Here is a 20,034-nt window from a genome sequence, read left to right on the forward strand (position 1 = left end):
GCCCAGATAAACAAGGAGGGCAAGACCAGTGGTATACAAAACTGTGGTCTTAAAATTATTGTCTACAAGGCAATTAAGGGTAATAATGCAATGCAACTTCAGCAGCTGGAGTGGTTTACAACAAAGCTTCATTAGACTTAGATAACGCAACAGCAAACTGATGTCAGGGTGTATACCTAGGATGCACAAAGGAATTGCAGGTTTCTTGGGAAGTGAAACAGATTGTCACAGACTCAGAAACATTCCAGCATACCCTTCCTGCAGGAGCTGTGCTCTGTACTCCATGTCTCAACAAGTGGCTAAAAGCAAGAGAGCCAAGAGAAGATTTCCCAATTCATCAGGAACCAATAAGAACATAAAAATGCCCATTCACATAGTAGCCTCCTCTGAGATCACTTAGGAACCTTAACCAAATGAGAGACTTTGCAGACCACATTCAACTGAAGGTAGGTATTAAAGCTGTTACATTCAAGTATTCAAGGACAATTCTCCAGATGTGTTCATTTTGTTCCAATGTCCCAACCGAGACACATAACTCAGGAGAGTTTAGTTAAGGATCCGGTTGAAGGATTTCCCAGCTCAGTTTGCATCAGAGCATCTGACAAAAGACTCTTGGCTGTGGCATTCAGGCAGTCAGACTGGAGGAGGACTGTGTGGAAGGGGGGTTCATGGGCCATTTTGACTCCCAAGTGTCTACAGGTTAAATCAGCCTTCAGGAAAGCAAGGCAAGAGTGATGAAAAAGGCAACAAAGCTCAGCTGATTTCACAGGAGAGAAAGCAACAAAAAAACCTCAACCAACCAAAGAAACAAAAAAATCCAGAAAAAACATCCTAGAACCTCCCCACATTCCAAAGGTTCTAAAATAAGCAATATATTTGCTTCTTTTGAAGAAGGTTTTTTATATTAGTTATCATGAGGCAGTAAGTGACAATGTGGTAAGTCAGTGAATATGAGCAGGGCTCCAGGACTGAATATATTGACACCATCAGGAAGTTCTTCCAAGAATGAAGGAAAGAAACAACTGCTGTGTTTATCTTTATCTTGGCAGGTCAGTGATCTCTAGCCTGACAGATACCGTGTAGTTATGTTTGTAAAGTGAGGGATCATCCACTTTAGATCATGTTATTAAGTTTCTTCAGATTCTCATTTTCCAATATAATATGCCCAGACTTCAAGAGTGAAGAGAAAGTTTAGTAGCACCTAGATCTAAGCCTGGAAAAGTAATGGAAGAAAAAGGCTGAGAAGTAAGTGAGGTCTTCTATCAGTCAGTGGGATTTGCTGTGCAGAGATAGATTTGCATACATTTTGTCTGGAAAAAGAGGTAGAGAACTGGTAAATGAGTTCCTGTACTCTTAAAATAGATGGGCAGTATGTGATTTTGGGATCTCTTCCCATTTCAGGAAGCTGGGGAGTTTACAGATACACTGGAATAAAGTTTGTTCCAAAATTGTCTGACAGAGAAAGAAACGTGCCTTTTAAAAGTGTAAAATGTTTTCAGCCCAATGTTGGTCTTTCCTTGTGGCTTTGAGAAGTGTGATGGGGCTGGAAACAGTGATAGAAGTTGTGGAAGTTGACTTAGAGCAGCTTAGATAAGAGATGCAGATCTTGCGTGTTATTTTGGCATCACTATTATGCTTACGTACATAGGTAGGATGGAAAAAAACAGCTCTTCTGAAACAAAAAGAACAGCAGTTTCATATGCTATGAGGAAAGAAAACAACACAACAGCAATAACTGTGTTTATTTGGGTCATCTTTATTCTCTGCTACAAGAAAATAAAAAAAAAAAAAGCAAAACCTACAGAAGTAGACAAACATGCACTTCCCTTCATCAGGTGCTAACACAAATACTGGCAGCTGTGCTGTTGGTGCTTCCTTCAGGGGAACTGGGGATTTAAGGATTCCCTTCTTTCTAACACCAGTTATAAAACTGATTTCATGGAACTATGATTTTTATCCCAGCAAGGCCAATGACACATGTACAGTAGTGATGTTCAGTATGAAATACTGAGAATATTTCAACCTGTTGAGGCACTTCTAGTTCAGTTGAGTGGCCTTCTATGAGCATGGAAAGGAATGACTGTTGCTCTAGAAATCACCTCCAATGTCATTTACTTCTCACAGTGCCAAGTCCTTAATCCTTGCCTTGGATGCTTTGGCTGAAGAACTCTTCTGCTGTCATGAGAGCAAAGTTTAGCAGTGCAAATGGCCCTCTTCAGCCCATCTTGACATTTGTACATCAGATTCCCAAAGTCGCCATCAACGCACTTCAGAATCCCCTGAATTATTTATGCCCTGCAGTGTTGTCCCTCCAACAGATATTGGGGTGGCTGATGTCCCTCATGAGGAACAGAATCTGCAGACATGAGGCTGTTCCTATCTATCTGCGGAGGGTCTCATTCACTTTGCCTGTCCTGTTTTTAATCCTGACCCATAACTCTCCATCAGCTCCTCATCCATCCCCAGGCAAAGCTTTATGCACTCCAGCTGCTCTCTTACATAAAGAGCAACTCCTCATTGTCTTCCTATTCTGTTCTTTCTAAAGAGCCTGTACCCTTCCAATGCAACACCTCATTCATGGGAGGCATCCCACCACATCTCCATGATCTCAACAAAATCCTAGTGCTGCAAATTCACACAGATCCCTAACTCTTCATGTTTATTCCCCATACTCTGTGGATTAGTGTACAGGTACTTGAGAGATGCACCTCAGGATGTTGAGTTCCTGGACAGGGTTTGGGTTATTTGTCCACAATGGTGCCTTGAAGGCACCTTGCTGTCTACATGTAAGTGCTAGAGGTGAACCTGCCCAGATCCCGTTGTGATGATTTTGTGAATTCTTCCTGCCATACAGATCCATGCTCTTTACTCAGCAGTCCTGTCTCTTGTTCCCTCCCACATTGTCCCCTGTCCCTCCCCCAGTCATTTCTAGTCAGCCATCCTACTGATGAAAATACTTCTGTCCTGCCTAGTGAGGTGGATCCCATTTCACTCAAGCAGATGCTAACTTCAAACTGAGTCCTGTGGTTATAGAACCCCAAACCATGTTGCCAACACCGATTTCACAGCCAATTATTCATTTCTCCTACTAGTGCCCTCCTTCTCACACCCTTTCTATTCACCAGCACCCATGTGATGAAGTTCTATGGGGATGCTTTTGCCAAGAGCTCCTGCAAGATTGTTTTCCACAGACTCTGTCTGTTGATCCAACGGTTACCAAAGCTACTTGCTTGTTTTGCCCTCCAGGGCTTGGACTCATTGGTAGGGTAATGCTAAGTTAAATATTTGTATCAAAGAAATGTCATGACTGGGAACATGGGCATGTGGTTTATTTGCTGAAGACTAAAAGTCACAGAGATATGCTGCCCAGAGTCTGCATTTCCCCTCATCTATCTCCTCCTTACAGGACAATGTCACGGTTTAACTGCTCAAACCAGGACAGACAGAAATTGCTCTATACCCTCGGCAGTGTTATGGATGTGTTCCTCAAGGAAGTGGTCCACATGCCATGAAAAATACTTTCAGGTTATTTTAACAACTACGGGATACTCTGCCTGTGTCATGCATGGACCAGACAAGCTCTTTCCATTGGTTCTCTCCAGCTTAGGTGAACCAGAGAGTAGCTTGCTCTATAAACCTGGCAGCACTTTGCTGAGTGTACCTCACATTCCCTGGATGTCTATTTTCCTTAGCACACACAGAGAGCTTTCATTTAATGCATCTAAGAGGAACGCATTAAAAAACCCAACCAGCCAAAAAAAACAACAACCACAAAACAAAACAAAAAAAGAAACCCAAAAGTTCCCAAAGAACTGTCTCTTATCGTCGTTGCTTTTGAATCTTCACTGTGGGGGTTTCAACTGCCTTTGCCTCCTGATTCCTCATCTCACTTCCATGTAATACAAATGTCAGAAGATAAACAGTGGGACGTTTCAACAAGGTTGAGAAGATACCTCGCCTGGGTGTCAGACTTAAAAGATACTCCTGAAGAAACTATTAAAAATCTACTGCAGTGAAACAGGAGGAAGAAGGAATATGTCTGATATAAAAGCAACAGAAACCTTATGTTGGTTTGAAGACACAATGTCCTACTTAGTCTAACTGTTTCTCACAGGCAAGTTAATACTGGGGTCATTGCTATGCTTGGCCAACATCTTAAAATATTAAATATTGCCTTAAGAAAAGGAGTTCTAAGGATCTTGAGTTAGCTGATGAACATTGTCATGTCCCTCAAGGCACTAACATCTGATGTGCTTTTAGGAGACGAAAACAGCTCCAAAGTTAACCAAGTACAAAAATAGGCTTCCAAACAAGCACAAATAACAACAAAAAAATTAAAAAAAAATAAAAAAGACAGTTGGGTTTAGATATAATATTTATTTACACGTTTTTAATGTGCAATTTTGAACCTGAGTGGTGTTTCTCAGTGGGATGCAGCTAGCTCATTTCAGTGTGAAAGGAGGTGTTTTATGGTAATGGAAACTTGCAAAGGTATGAGCTTGGCAAAGAAATCCAGAGTGATTAATAAACAGCAGAGAAGAGTTTTGCGTTTTATGATCTATATATGGCTGTCTTAGGACTTGGTCCAGATCCCAGGAACACCAGTGAGAACCCCAACTGAGCACTGCAGGCTAGAAATAGCTCAAAAAATCTTGCTTCTCTGAAGTTTAGGTCACTCAATGTGGTGTTAGGACTATTAGATCTCAAATTTGGAAATAGTTGCCTTTGATGCACCACACAGTATTGCCACACATAAGAAAAATAAGAGATACAGAAAAAAAATCTAACTGTTCTTAGCTGCATTAGAAGACAGCAGTGACAAAGACAAGGGTCAGAGGATATTTAAAAGGAGCTGATCTGCTGTGTTTTATCCCTCTGTTCACAAGTGGTGGTTCATAAAGAGAAAACCAGGAGTTACTCTCATCTCTTTTCCCAAGTTTTCTTCACCAGGCTGCCAGCCATTGGAAGCTGGAGAGCAAGAGGAGGTCAACTCGTTGGCATGTGAGCACACCATGATGTTAGGCTACTGTAAAATTTAATCAGACACACCCTACAATGTGGAAATAAAATTCCACTTAGGAGAAGCAAGCTGCTTCATTTTCTCCACCACCATCGATAATCATAATAATTGCTACTAATATTGTTTTTTTAATTACAGCTCCAGGTAAAAGAGAAGAATTGGATGCCTTTCCAATTAATGTTATATATTCTCCAGCTTCCTTTTTACAGCCAAAAGGGAACGGATTAATCTCACTGCAATTTCTATTTTATGTTAAATACACCAGATAAGTACCCTTAATATGAGAAGTCTATTGCAGAGGGCAGCTGGTCAGATCAAAACATCACCAGATGTAAGAAGTGCCCAAAACATGGGAAAAATAAACACAGCATCAACAAACAGCTGCTCACGAGGGAACACACAACATCTTATTGGAATAGTGCAGGAGGGTAATAAAGCCTCTAATTTGACAGTGTTACCTACCTATTGTGTCTCCTTGCTCATGCACCATGGAGGCCAGGTCTTTGATGATCTGGTTCACATCCAACATGTCACTCTGAAAGGACAGGAAATCTAGCATTAATAGTGACTGAGTAATGTCCAAGAAGAAAAGGCATGTTCCACAGTCAAGCTTTGCAAGGAAAAAACAAACCCAGAAGCCTTTTCTATGAAGAATTTAAAGAAAAAAGTTTTAATGGTTAAGTCTTCAATTAAAAATTCCTTTAAACAAAGCCATGGTTTGCTGGATTTCAGTCAGCCTGTTGACTCATACTTTTTATAAGAAACAAGTAAATTAACAGATTATATGACTGCTTTTCAGAATTGTGGAGAATTCAGAGAGAAAACAAACAATAAAAACATCAGCAGACCCTTCTTTTTCTAAAAACCTTATTTTTTTTTAGTGTAGGCTATTCCATTGAGAGTGTGGATTCTTACACAGAAAGAGGTCATCTTTCAGCATAGTATCCATCTGATAAAATACAACTCACAAACTGATGGAAATATGATCAAAATCTTACTGAATTTGAAATGTTACTGGCAAGGCAATAAGGAAAGAACTGTTTGATGAATGGATTCTTTCATACATTTTTCAAGTGTGAAAAAAACCCCAAACAACTAGATTTAGCATGGAAATGTTCTTAGTTTAAACACAATAAATTGTCAGAGAGTTTGTTTCCCTCATTTCTGAACACTTAGCATGTTGAAGAGAAAAAGTGAGCATAAATTGACTTTATATTACACTGGCTTTCACACAAAAAATAATCTAGCAATAATAGACATAGTAACATAGATACTGCTAAATGCACTACCAGTAAGGCAACATTAGGAGAGCAGAAAAAAGAGACACTCAAAGAGGATGTATTCTGTTAAACTGTACAAACCACAGATGTAATGTTGGCAGGAACCTTTGGAAATCATTTAGTCCAAAACCCCTGCTCAAAGTAGGCAATTAGAGAAGGCTGCTCAGGATCATGTCCACTTGGTTTTGTGGATCTCCACAGACAGACTCTACAGGCTCTTTGGCTCAGTAATTAATCTGTCTGCGTGGGTCCTGTTGCAACTTGAGTCCATCATGCCACGAGGTCTGATTGCTTCCACCCCACTTTTAAAGAACTTAGCTTCCTCACTGATAAATTTGGAAAGTGCTGTAAAATGAATCCATGCTCTTCTACTGAAGTTTGTTTTGAGAATGTAAGTGGCTTGACAGTGAATCATATAATGCAACACAATTACAATCAAGTCTGGGAATCCCACTGTAAATTCTAGAATATATCAAATTGTTGAATAACTAAAGAAGCAGGAGAAACAAAAGGTTGAAAAATCTGTGAAAAATCACAATGAAACAAACAAAACCCCAACAACCAAAAAAAACCCCAGAAAAGACTGGGTAATGCATCACAAAATGCAATTCATTCATTCACTTGTCAAGCATAAAGAAGCCTTAATTATGTATGGTAATATTCATAACTTGTAAATACTGCAGAATGTTTTGTAAAAGCAATTAAGTTTAAGTGACTTGAGATTGCACTTGAGCACTGTGGTACTAGATCATTGCCAGGAAACAAGGAGAAATTAGTTCTGATTTTTTGGGGTTCTGGTAAAAGATATTTGAAAAGAGAAAGCTAAAGTTTAGCAAAATGTGAAGAACTGAGAATTAACTTTAATGTGTTGTTCTGCTCCCATGTAACTGCTTAGTAAAAGATGATTAAGGAAAAAATATGCAAACAAATGATAATAATAAAAAAGCCCAGAATGCTCATTAGTCTCTCTTGCCTAAACTGCCAGTGACATCAGTCTCCGGTTTCTGTTACTTGCAACATTAACAACATTTGTTCTATCTTTAAGTCAGTCTGGTTTGTTTGGTTCTGCTCCTTTCCAGTGCTTTAAGTGAGCGCAGCTTAAACCTCATGATCGTATTTTGCAGTTATGTTTGGTTGTGTAGAGGTTATTGCAATATATTCAATTTTACAACCCACCCTAAGTATTTAATAGAAGCATAGAATCATAGAATCATAGAATCATAGAATCATAGAATCATCATAGAATCATAGGGGTTGGAAGGGACCTCTGAAGATCATAGAGTCCAACCCCCCTGCTGCAGCAGGAACACCTGGGGCAGGTCACACAAGAACATGACTAGACAGGTCTTGAAAGTTTCCAGAGAAGGAGACTCCACAACCTCTCTGGGCAGCTTGTCCCAGGGCTCCATTACCCTCATAGTAAAGAAGTTGTTCTTCATGTTGAGCTATAACGTCCTGTGTTGTAACTTGGTGCTGTTTCCCCTCATCCTATCACAGGGCACCTCTGAAAAGAGACTGACCCATTCTTGACACCCACCTTGCAGATATTTATAGACATTAATAAGATCCCCCTTTCCATTGGAATAAAAGAAGTGCGTAATTCAGTCTAGGAAAGATCAGATGATATATTGACTCCTCATAGGGCCCTCCTCAGTTAATTTAACTGCCAGGAGCTGGGTTGCCTGCCTACTGATCCCCAGGTATTATGGTGAGAAGGGGAGAATGAGAAAGGAAATGTTGTGTACGAACAGCACTGCTTCAGATGTGCCATTTATAACCAGGTACTTGGGATGAAACAGCCATCTGCTGCTGCAGAGTTTAGATCCTTTTCATAGCATTGCATCAACACTTAAAATTATTGTTTAGCAAATATGCATTAGTTATAAACAGCCACTGAGCTATGAGGAAGGAAAATATGCAACTGCTGTATTTAAGGAAAAACAAACAGGGGTGAGTTGTAAAACACAGAGCAATCTGACCTGCAGCAAGGAATCTGTTGAATAATTTAACCTGACAATATGAAGTTTCCAAGTCCCTGATACATGTAAGCAAAACAAAAGAAAAAATAGAAGAAAAATAGCCAGAAATTAAGACCTTCCACAACGGAATATACCTGTATGTTCCTGTTCCTTCTTGCCAGGTTAGCTCTATCACAAAGTACCTCTGAACTTGCCAGGCATCAGAGTTTGTTAGCAAAATCAGATTGTCTTTGATTTCCCATGTTTGCTTGTACTATGCAGAATCCACAGTGAAATACAGCTCCTCATAAATCCCTTTGACTCCACAGAAAGCAGGAGAACAACAGCTAGCTACTGTTCCAAAAATGCTTTCTCTCTGCCATTCACCTAGGCTGGAGTTTCTTGGCTTTTAATCAACATCAGTTATTCTTGTCTGGCCACAATTAACTCCCTACATTTGGCAGGAAGAGGGAGACGTTTAAATTGTTCCATCTAAATATGTATTTATTTATTTTTATTCACCAAAGGAGAAATCTATCATACAGATTAGTATACAGGATCTAATGTCATCCAAGCTGGAACAAAAAGGAGCAAAAATAGTCAAGAGTAAAAATAGAGATGGCTAAAAATAATGGCAGCAAGTAAGATGACCAAAAGAAGCAGAGAAGTGCCAATAAACAAGTGACATAGATAATAAAGCCAGAGAAATGAAAGAGGTTTAGACCTTAAAGATCTGAAGGAGTAACTCTCACTAGGGAAAGTTAGTTTGGAAACTAAACAGAAAAGTACTAGGTTAAAATGGTAGGATTATTTGACATTATATTATATATATACATCTGAAAGATGTAATATAAATCCATGAGTGTATTTCTGTATGTGGAAACACTTCAAAACAAAATAAAGCAAAACCCTAGTGCTTGTTATCTTTGGGGCAAAAACTAAACCAAACCAAAAAACAAACAAGCAAATCCCAAACCCCAAACAAATCCCAAAACCCAACCAAACCAAACCAAAACACCTTCCCAAAAAAAACAACCACAAAAAAATAAACAATCAACAAACACCTCCAAAACTTCCCCAAAAGCCCAAATAAGCAAACAAAAATGACAAACAAATCAACAAAACACAACAAAGCCAAAAACCCCCTACCTTTTGTAACATCTGGCACGTTTTACCAAAGTGATACTGAGCTGCTGCTGGAGCATTCTTCCATCTGTAACACCCTTGGGCACCTCCTATCATAGCTCATCATGTGTAAACCACAGACCATAGAATCATAGAAGGGGCTGCACTGGAAGGGACCTAGACAATCATCTCTTTCCAACCTCCTGCAAGGGCAGGGACACCTTCCACTTGATCAGGTTGCACAATGTCCTGTCCAACCTGGCCTTGGACACCTCCAGGGAGGGGCATCCACAACCTCCCTGGGCAACCTGTTCCAAAGCCTCACCATCCTAACAGGAAAGAATTTCTTCCTGATGTCTAACCTAAATCTCCCCTCTTCCAGTTTAAAACCATTACCCCTCATCCTATCACTACACACCCTGGTGAAAATCCCTTCCCAAAAGCACAGGACACATCCAGAATTCACAGAAAGACTAATCAAAGCATGGTGTCGGTCTCTCCCCATTGTCTTCTGCAAGACAGGGGAAGGAAGAGAAAGGCAAAAGAATGTATAAAATGTGAACAAATGTGTCTGTTGCTAGATGGGCAAAAAACTAAATCTCACTGCAACTGCCTTTCGACAAATGTTTTTCTCTTGTCTATGGCTGGGGAGAAAAAAATGACATTCTATAAATCAAACTGCTTCAGCCTAAGCAACAACAGACCAGCAGAAAATTGTTTTGAGGGCAGAAGCTTTCCAGAACAGCAGTTACAGACTGAGTTAGATCTCCTCTGAGACTGCACAACAGCCAGTGTGGGGAGTTTCTCTTCTTCTTGGTTGTGCTGTCGCAGTGGTCAGTGGCATCGCCACCAGCGCAGTGCTGCTCTGCATCATGAACACAGTTGTGTCAAGCTTCAGCATGCTAATCTGGCATCTACCACAACGGGCTCAGGAAACTCAACTTGACCAGTGTTCCTGTCCACCACATGCTAAATTGAGAGGCTGTGGGAAGTGAGATACCTTGAGCGTTGCCAGCAGGTTGAGGGAGGTGATCGTTCCCCTCTGGTCTTATGACACACCACCTGGAGTGTTGTGTCCAGTTCTGGAATCTTCAACACAAAAGGGATATGGACTTGTTGGAATGAGTCCAGAGAAGGGCCACAAAAATGATTAGAAAGCTGGAACATTTCTCCTACGAAGACAGGCTGAGAGAGTTGGGGTTGTTCAACCTGAAGAGGAGAAGGCTCCAGGGAGACCTTTTAGTACCTTCCAGTACCTGAAGGGGCTACAGGAAAGCTGAGGAGGGGCTGTTTATAAGGACATGTAGTGACAGGAGAAGGGGCCATACCCTTATATTAGAGCAGGGTAGGTTTAGATTAGGCATTAGGAAGAATTATTTACAATGAGGGTTGTGAAGAACTAGAACAGGTTGCCCAGAGTGGTGGAAGCCCTCTCCCTGGAGACAGTCAAGGTCATGCTTGACCAGGCTCTGAACAACCTGATCTATTCAAAAAGGTCCCTGCACACTGCAGGGGGGGCTGGACTAGATGACCTTTAAAGGTCCCTTCCAACCCCACACATTCTATGATTCTATGAGCTCATCAGGCAGAGGTGAAGCCATTGCAGAGGGCAGGTCAACAGGGATGAGTAAAGACAGATTGTGGAACCAGTCAGCTAGTAAAATTATTCCTTGTGCCTTCAGTGAGAAATAATTCAATGGCATATTCAACCTACCATGCTATCTTAAGGATAAATATTTTAGCAGATTTCTCTGTAGTGAATGGGGCAAGGCTGAGGGGTGGGAAGAACAAATCGATCTGCGTATTTGGAGAAGCAGCAAAAATAACTTCTACAGTTGGACTGGCCAGAGCAGAAGAGCAGAAATGTATTTACTTGTCCATTCTAATGGACATCTCACAGATTAGATACAGACTTGGTTACAATTTATTTTGATGTTCTCCTTCAATGAATATGGACATAAGACCTCCAACTCACCTTCTCTACCAACCTCAGTGTGTGTCTAAACACCAGCAGCAATCTGAGCATGAGTAGGGATGGCAGGCAGTTACCTTGGAAAACTCCTCTCCTCTTAGCCATCATATGGTATTTGAAGACATGTCTTAAAGCCTATGTTGATGATGATAGGAGTCATCTCCCCCTGGGGTGGGGGTGGGCGGGGACATACAACAGCACATTACTCTGATATGTGTTAATAAGTTTTCCTCACCTTTTGCACTAGAATCATAGAATCATAGAATCATAGAATCCTAGGGGTTGGAAGGGACCTCGAAAGATCATCTAGCCCAACCCCCTGCCAGAGCAGGGTCACCCAGAGCACATCACACAGGAACGTGTCCAGGCGGGTTTTGAATGTCTCCAGAGAAGGAGACTCCACAACCTCTCTGGGCAGCCTGTCCCAGGGCTCTGTCACTCTCACAGTAAAAAAAAAAAAATTCTGATATTCACCTTAAACCTCCTATACTCCAATTTGTATCCATTACTCCTTGTCCTATCACTGGTCATCACTGAAAAAAGCTTAACTCCATCTTCTTGACACTCACCCTTTACGTATTTGTAAACATGGATGAGGTCACCCCTCAGTCTCCTTTTCTCCAAACTAAAGAGACCCAGCTCCCTCAGCCTTTCCTCATCAGGGAGATGTTCCACTCCCTTCATCATCTTTGTGGCTCTGCGCTGGACTCTTTCAAGCAGTTCCCTGTCCTTCCTGAACTGAGGGGCCCAGAACTGGACACAATACTCCAGATGCGGCCTCACCAAGGCAGAATAGAGGGGGAGGAGAACCTCTCTTGACCGACTAACCACACCCTTTCTAACGCACACTACACCCTTTCTCTGAAGTTTCACAGCCCTACATCTGGATCACGTTACCAGCAAACATGCATTGCTATCCCTACCTCCCATGTGCTCCATATCCCTCACTGTTTGCCTTTTATAGAGATCAAAAACAGTTTAAGGCAAGTTTTTTCTTTCATGGGAGTTTTATCTGTTCCCAGTCTGTGCTGAAGGTCAGAACTGGACTGTAGTCTGAGGGAAATATAATAATACAAATGATAGGAAGAGACATTTTGCCCTTTAGACTTTTAGATCTGGTAAGAGGAGATGTGTTAATGGATGAGGTCATCAGTAGTTCTGGTTTTAAGTTTTTTATATTTGGGAAAATATGACATACAATAAAGTATCAAAGATCATGTAAAAAGTTCTTGCCACTATGATGTTGAAGTTCAAATTAATTTACATCCACATTTTCATATAAATTCAGCAGTTTGTAGAGCTATGTGACCAAAAAAAAATTGAATAAATAAATAAAATAAAATAAATAAAAAGATGGGGCCAGCAGGGCCAGGGAGGGGATTCTGCCCCTCTACTCTGCTCTAGTGAGACCCCACCTGGAACACTGTGTACAGCTCTGGAGACCTCAGCACAGGAAAGACATGGAGCTGTTAAAGAAAGTCCAGAGGAGGCCAAAAAGATGATGAAAGGGCTGGAGCAGCTCTGCTCTGGGGACAGGCTGAGAGAGTTGGGGCTGTTCAGCCTGGAGAAGAGAAGGCTCCAAGGAGACCTCAGAGCACCTTCCAGTGCCTGAAGGGGCTCCAGGAAAGCTGGGGAGAGACTCTTCACCAGAGAGGGTGGTGATAGGACAAGGGGTAATGGATTAAAACTGAAAGAGGGGAGATTTAGGTTAGCCATTGTCCTGGTTTGGGCCTAACAGGACAACAAACAACCAGCCCCACGGCTGCTCACTCAACTCCCCCCTCACACACACTCTGGGATGAGGACAAAGCTCATGGGTCGAGACAAAGGACAAGGAGGGATCTTCACTGATTAAGGTCCCGGGCAAAACAGACTCAACTTGGGGAAAAAATAATCATTTAATTTCACACTTATCAAACACACACAGGACACAGACACACACAGAGCAGGGCTTGCATATGTTACCCCACCCCTCCCTTCTTCCCAGCCCCAAATCCCTTTGTTCCCGGTTTCTCTCCCTCCTTCCCCCCAGCGGCACAGGGGGATGGGGATGGGGTTTAGAGTCAGTTCACAGGCTGCTGGTTCCTGCTGCTCCTTCCTCCTCAGGAAGAAGGATTCCTTACAGTCCTGCCCTGCTTCCCCACGGGGTCCCTCCCATGGGAGAGAGTCCTCCATGAACTTCTCCTTCATGAGTCCTTCCCCCCAGGTCCGGAGCTGCTCCAGCCTGGGCTTCCCACAGAGTCACGGCTGCTTTGCGAACAGGCACCTCCTCTGGCCTGGGGGCTTCCACAGCTGCTTAATCAGAGTCCACAGGCAGCAAATCCTCTGGCCACAAAATCCAAGTCCAGTGATCAAGTTCACCCCTCCTGGCACCTTCAGGAAATGTTCCACCACGTTCCTCAGGAGGGCAGGGGGACAGCTGCCATCTCACCATGGGTTGCAAGGAAACTTCTGCTTGAGCACCTTCTTCCCCACCAACCACCAGCATCTCTCCTTCCCCAGCACAGCTCTTCTGCAAGTGTTCACTCTGCTCAGCTCTTATCTCAGGTCTTTCATATGTTAATTCTGAGGCACATCTGTTGTCCCTCTTTGGCTGGCTTTGGAGCAGGGGGAGCTTCTCAGCTTCTTACCGGAGCCACCCGTGGGGCCCTTTCCCCACTACCAAAAATCCCACCAAACCAAGCACAGACATCAGGGAGAAATTCTTCCCCATGAGGGTAGGAAGGCACTGGAACAGGTTGCCCAGGAAGGTTGTGGAAGCCCCATCCCTGGAGGTGTTCAAGGCCAGGTTGGATGGGGCTTGTGCAGCCTGGTCTGGTGGGAGGTGTCCCTGCTGATAGCAGGGAGGTTGGAACCTGATGATCTTTAAGGTCTCTTCCAACCTTAACCCTTCTATGATTCTATGACTTAACATGCACACGTATGTGTGAGTATTTATACAGGCACAAGCACACGTGTGTTCTTGTGTACCACACAATCCCCCACCTGTATAAATAGTAACTGTATATAAAGATCCATTAATAATTTTAAGATCTAATTTGCCCCAATATATACCAGGTGTTAAATGAGCATTTAAGGCTTAGCAGATTGCAGAGATACAAACACAGCCTATTTTTGTCTACAGTTGCACAAAACAGACCTTAAATCTTAGGCTTTTTTTCCTGGCTAAACACTCTGGTACAAGATAAGCATGAACACTGAGATGTTCTGATAACAGGCAAACAAACCAACAAACAAAAAACCAGCACAACAAAAATTTTTTTTGCCTTGCTTACTTTTGATTAAAAAAACCCCTGAATTAATTCCATTTTGCCTTCAAGCTAGTGGCTTGATAGTTTGATATCAGACAGAGCTCTCATCAGAAAAGCAAGAGGCAACACCTGTTTGGGGAGCAAAGGAACTATGCAAACAAAGTCAAGATGCAGAGAAAATGAAGAAATGTTTCAAAAATAATTTGTGACGGAGGAAAGCATGTGCATATTCTGCAGTGCATCTCACTTCCTCCATCCTCACCCCTCTTCTCATCCCCTAGACACTCCTAAAGTCCCTGAGAGTGAGTTGCCCACATAGAGGGAAATCTGAAGGGAGATTCACAAACCAAGTGAACGAAGATGCCCCCTCCCTGGAAGTGTTCAAGGCCAGGCTGGATGGGGCTCTGAGCAACCTGCTCCAGTGGGAGGTGTCCCTACAATGCAAAGGGGTTCGAACTCGGTGATCTTTAAGGTCCCTTTCAACCCAAACCTTTCTGTGATTCTACAGCGTCTGAAGAACGCTGCTCTCCTGAGTGCAAGGGAGAACGTCAGCTCTGCTCTCCAAAAGGGAACATACCACACTTTTATTTCCCTTTTCTCAGTGCCTGATGTTACTGTGCTTTGTGAGCAGAGCTGTTGTGAGCTTCTGGGATGTCATAATGCATATTTGGAAGCACTAACACAAAAAATGCATTAGACTGATCACACCTTATTCTTTACACTACTTTAGGTGAGGCATTTCTTTTGTCAGAGTTACAGAAGAAAGTATCTGAACTCACACTACAAATCCAACCTTTTGCTCTCAAGTTTCTAGCTACTTAACACTAAAGAAAGATCAATATTCTTGTACTTCCAACAAACACGTGGATTGTATATGAAAGAGATTCACAGAATCACAGAATTGTTCTGGTTGGAAAATACCTTTAAGAGCATCAGTTCCAACCATAACCTAGTATCAATCACTAACCTAACTCGACCAAGTCCAATGCATAAACCATGTTCCTATGCACCACATCTACACTTTAAACACCTCCAGGGATTGTGATTCAACCACCTCCCTGGGCAGCCTGTTCCAGTGTTTAATTACCCTTTCAGTGAAGAAGTTTCTTCCAGTATCTAATCTAAACGTCCCCTGGTGCAACTTGAAACAAATTCCATGTACTCACAGGCTAGTATATGAGAGAAACTCACATTCCTTCTGTTTTCTGCTGTGCTAGAAAGGTTTTTCTGGGATTTTTTTGCCAACTTATCTGTCCCATCTCCCTTGAGTTGAATAAAGGAATCCGTTCCAAGGTGTAAATTCACTTATGTTTATGGGGTAATCAGATGGCACAACAATGAAAGACCCAAAAAGAAAAACCACAACTAGAGATAATGAAATGCCTGACATCATGGCCTTTATATTCTAGAAATAAAAATACTCAGTGAAGAAGCAAGGTTCTCCCAATATCCATTGGAAATCAGATGCAGGTTGCAGCTTGGGGTTGGTGAAATTTGTTAGCCTGACACCATGAGAATGTAAATTAAGTAGAACTCAAAATGTAAAAATAAAAGCCACGCCAACCAGAGAAGAAATGTCCTCCCACAATTATTGATTGTTCATAGTATTGTTTGAGAAAAGGCTACTCAGGCTTTTCTGCCTGAGCTGGAAGACAAACACACCAACTAGATAGATGCAATTGCCATGGACTGGTTCATGGTGGGAACACCTACCCACCAGAAAATATTAAACTATATTACACAGTTATTTTAGATCAGCTTCTAAACCACTCCAACGAGCCACAGGTCTCTTCAGCAACATCCTGCAAAAAGTAAGATATATGTGTTCTTGCAGCAAGCCATGAAAAACTTTTTATTTTATTTTTTTTTAGACAATGGAAATGCTTGTTGGGGACATCAAGTCTTTCTTTAAAAAAACAAAACCAAAAGACAATGAAGTATATTTAATATTAATGACTACACTTCACCTTTTTTTGGTAACTGTTCGGAAGATGAAAGTCTCCTGAGCACTAAGTGACCAAAAAAAAATATGGAAATCCATAAGCAAATTCCAACCTCAGTATCTTATACACTGACTTGTCCTGTAGCAGCTCCTGCTTTCTGCCCCAGGCTGCAATGTATAAATATGAGTAGTGTGTGAAGTAGGTGTAATCTATCACAATGACTGATACCAGCCCCAGGAAAGGTAGTTTATTGCTGGTGGTGTGTTAGCTTCAAAAATAGAAACTGTCTAAAGACTATGACTAAAAATTTCAACACTTTCTACACTTTGTTTGCAGCACTATTAATTCTTCATTCTGGATTTATTTTCACCAGGGTCATTTAACCAGAAAAATACAATGGAGAAAATTCATTTTCTTTGTAAGAGTCTTCTGGGAAACCAAGCAATTAGAGCAATTTTAAGCTGTCATGTAATATCAATTGCCATTCAATTATTTTACTTAAATAAAATACTGATTGCAGAGTCTGATCCATAGCTATCACCTGAGAGCTTCATTTAGGTGCACTATTTATTCTTGAGAAATTAAAAAGAAAATTCTAACTTTAACTGAAAGAGGAAGGACAAAAGGACAAGGAGAAGGAGAACACTGACCATATGCAGCATTTTTTCATGACCCTCTGCCATGTTGTCAATGCTTAGTTTGGAAATAGCTGAAAATACTTTCTTTGTTAGAGTGTCTGAAGATAAGTCAGTCTTCATTACAAGTGGTCTCCATGGTTTAGGTGCAGAGAGGAAGTTGTAATCTCTTAAAAAGGTCACTGAAGGTCTAAAGCTCTTGGTCCTCTGTCTTCAGGAGACTGAAGAGGCACAGCCAAAAGTTGAGGTATGTTAGTTCAGCTCTCCAAGGGCTGCAGATAGCATCAGTTCCATGAATCACCACATGTCCTAGGTCCACCTGAGTTTCACACACTCCTCACTGGTACAAACCCAGCAAGGGAGGACACATGATCCATACAATAACAAAGAAGTCTCTGCCTTGTATTTCAAATGCATTCAATGCATTTCAAAACCAAATTATATGTTATCTTTAGACTGTTGTGGATTTCAGACCATGATGTTGACATTTATCTCACATATTTGAAGTTAATAAGGTATCAGTTTAGGGTTCCTAAAAAGGCACAAATTCCAATAAAAGGTATCTCAGTGACAATTAATTAAAACTACAGCCAAAAGCCTTGTAAAAGAAAGGTTTGATGGCTCTCAACTCTAAAAATCAAACTTGCTGGAGCTGATTTTCCAACCCTCTTGTGGTTTTTATCTTCATCGTGTGCACAAGAAAGCTTATTTTTAAAAAGTATCCATTACATCCAGAATGATTAATCTAATTGTTCAAGGAGTTTTTCTTGATGTTTAATTTATGCCTATCTGTCCTTAGTTACTACTTGGTAATTTGTTACTACCTTCAACCTTAATATTTTAAATTACTCTTTTTCCAATGCTATTACACATCAAGTATTTCTATGTAGTCATCATGGCTCAACTAATCACTGCTGCACTTTCTGAGCCTGCAGTTGGTAAATTCCTGTAATCTCTCTTCATAAATTATACTTAATACTTCTTCTTCATTTCCTTGCCTCTGGATCACCTCCAAGTTCCTAATAGAAAAAGTAGGCCAAAGAGCTTTCATTTCTTCTACACTTCCCTACCAGATAAAAGGTGCCAATGGCTACAGCAGACACTAGACTGTGTGACAGTTCACTTCTCTTTCCAACTGTCTGTATTTACTTTCCAGTTGAAAACTTCCAGTTTCTGGTTAAAAGCACACCAGTGTCTCACACTGAGTCTCAGTCCTCCTAAATCTCAGAGACAGCAGCAGTTCTTTGGTGAGTGGCACATTGTGAATGGTCTAAAAAAGCTGTTCTAGGTCAACTTTTACAATAGGCTTTGAGTTTGTCTTGGCAAGATCTTGGTCCATGTCTCTATAAGGAGATTAGAAATGTGCCACAGTCCTACAATCACTCTGAAGAAAAGTTTCCCTAGACTTCCTAGAAAGAGAGCCAGATACCTTCAGAATGTAGATCACATCTTTGGTGTTTAAGGAGAGGTATGAGTCTGAGACATTGCAGGTATCACTGCAAAGGGAGAAAGAGTCCTCCCAGGCCTTTCACCCAGAATGAAAAATGTGGTTTGAAAAATGCAGTTTGGTCACCTAACCCTGCAGACAACATGGTTGTATTTGCACACCATATCTGTACTGGGCTGGATACAATAAACTGAATTATGAACTTTTGCCAATATAAAATGGAATGCAATTGATTCCACAGTTTCCGATTAAAATATTTTTAGTATTGTTAATGTCCCAGACTGTCCAAGACTACTTTTTTTTCTGTTTCTCAACAAGTTCCTGAACACCTTTATTGATCTTCCTGAAATGAGCTTTTCAGAGGGACCTGGACAGTCTGGAGAAATGGACAGACAGGAATTTCATCAAGTTGAACAAAGGCAAATGGCAAGTCTTGTACAGGGGGAGGAATCACCCCATGTACAGGTTAGCGTCTGACTGGGTAGAAAGGAGTTTAACAAAGAAACTGGAGATTCTGGTGGCCAACCAGTTGCACATGAACCAGCAGTGTGGCAAAGAAGGCCAACAGCCTCCTGGAATGCATTAGAGTGGAGACAACAGATCCAGTGAGGTGATCCCTGACCTTTATTTGGCATTTGTGAGACCACATCTGGAGTACTCTCCAGTTTGGGGCTCTCCAGACCAAGAAAGATACTGATTTTACCACATTGAGTCAGCCAGAGCACCATTATTATATTCAGGGGTCTGGAGTATATGACATATTTCAAGAAGATAAGAAATCTGAGAAAAGCTGTGTTTATTCATCCTGGATAAAAGAAGGTTCAGGGAAGACCCTACTGCTGTGTACAACACCTATGGGGAAGGTGTTGATGAAACCAGTCATCTTCCAGTCTACAGTGGAAAGATAAGCAGCCTTGGGCACAATTTGGAACACAAGAAATTCCAACTGAAGATAAGATGGGAAAGAATCCCCTGAGGGTTTCCAAACAGGAATAGGGGCTTAATGCATTTCCTCTCCAAAATGGTTTCAGTGATTATTTAATATTAACTTAGGTCTTTTTTTTCTCCTTGAAGGTCTCATGATGTTGACTCCTTTTCAAACTGGAGAGGAAAATATCCACTCCAACCACATTGCTACCCATTCATGTCTTGACCAATTATCTCTTGTAACCCAGACCACAAACAAGATGTCAAGAGCATCCTTGTAATAGCTTGTACCATTTTGCAGAGTTGTGACCTGCAGATAATCAACAGATGCAAGTAAAAGCAAGTATCTCACTCATAAAGATACTAAAGGCAAGGAGCACCTCCAAGTGTTAGAGAGATGATTGTGTTTCATGTAGAGTGACACCTTGGGGAAAGAAATCTTTTGATCTAGTTTGCAGAGTCTACATCATGAGTCT

At 41.4% G+C, this 20,034-nt stretch overlaps 1 protein-coding gene across 7 annotated transcripts in view; it reads right to left on the reverse strand.

Annotated features, from left to right (window-relative positions):
- TSNARE1 (t-SNARE domain containing 1) overlaps positions 1-20,034 on the reverse strand; it is a 514,761-nt gene that overhangs the window by 199,234 nt on the left and 295,493 nt on the right. For all 7 annotated transcript variants that reach the window (XM_051612487.1, XM_051612488.1, XM_051612482.1 and 4 more), the window contains one exon: positions 5,483-5,555. In XM_051612487.1, the coding sequence (XP_051468447.1) occupies positions 5,483-5,555 (73 nt within the window). The remainder of the gene's footprint in view (positions 1-5,482; positions 5,556-20,034) is intronic.

The sequence above is a fragment of the Apus apus genome, chromosome 2, assembly GCF_020740795.1.
Source record: "Apus apus isolate bApuApu2 chromosome 2, bApuApu2.pri.cur, whole genome shotgun sequence".
Lineage (NCBI taxonomy): Eukaryota > Metazoa > Chordata > Aves > Apodiformes > Apodidae > Apus > Apus apus.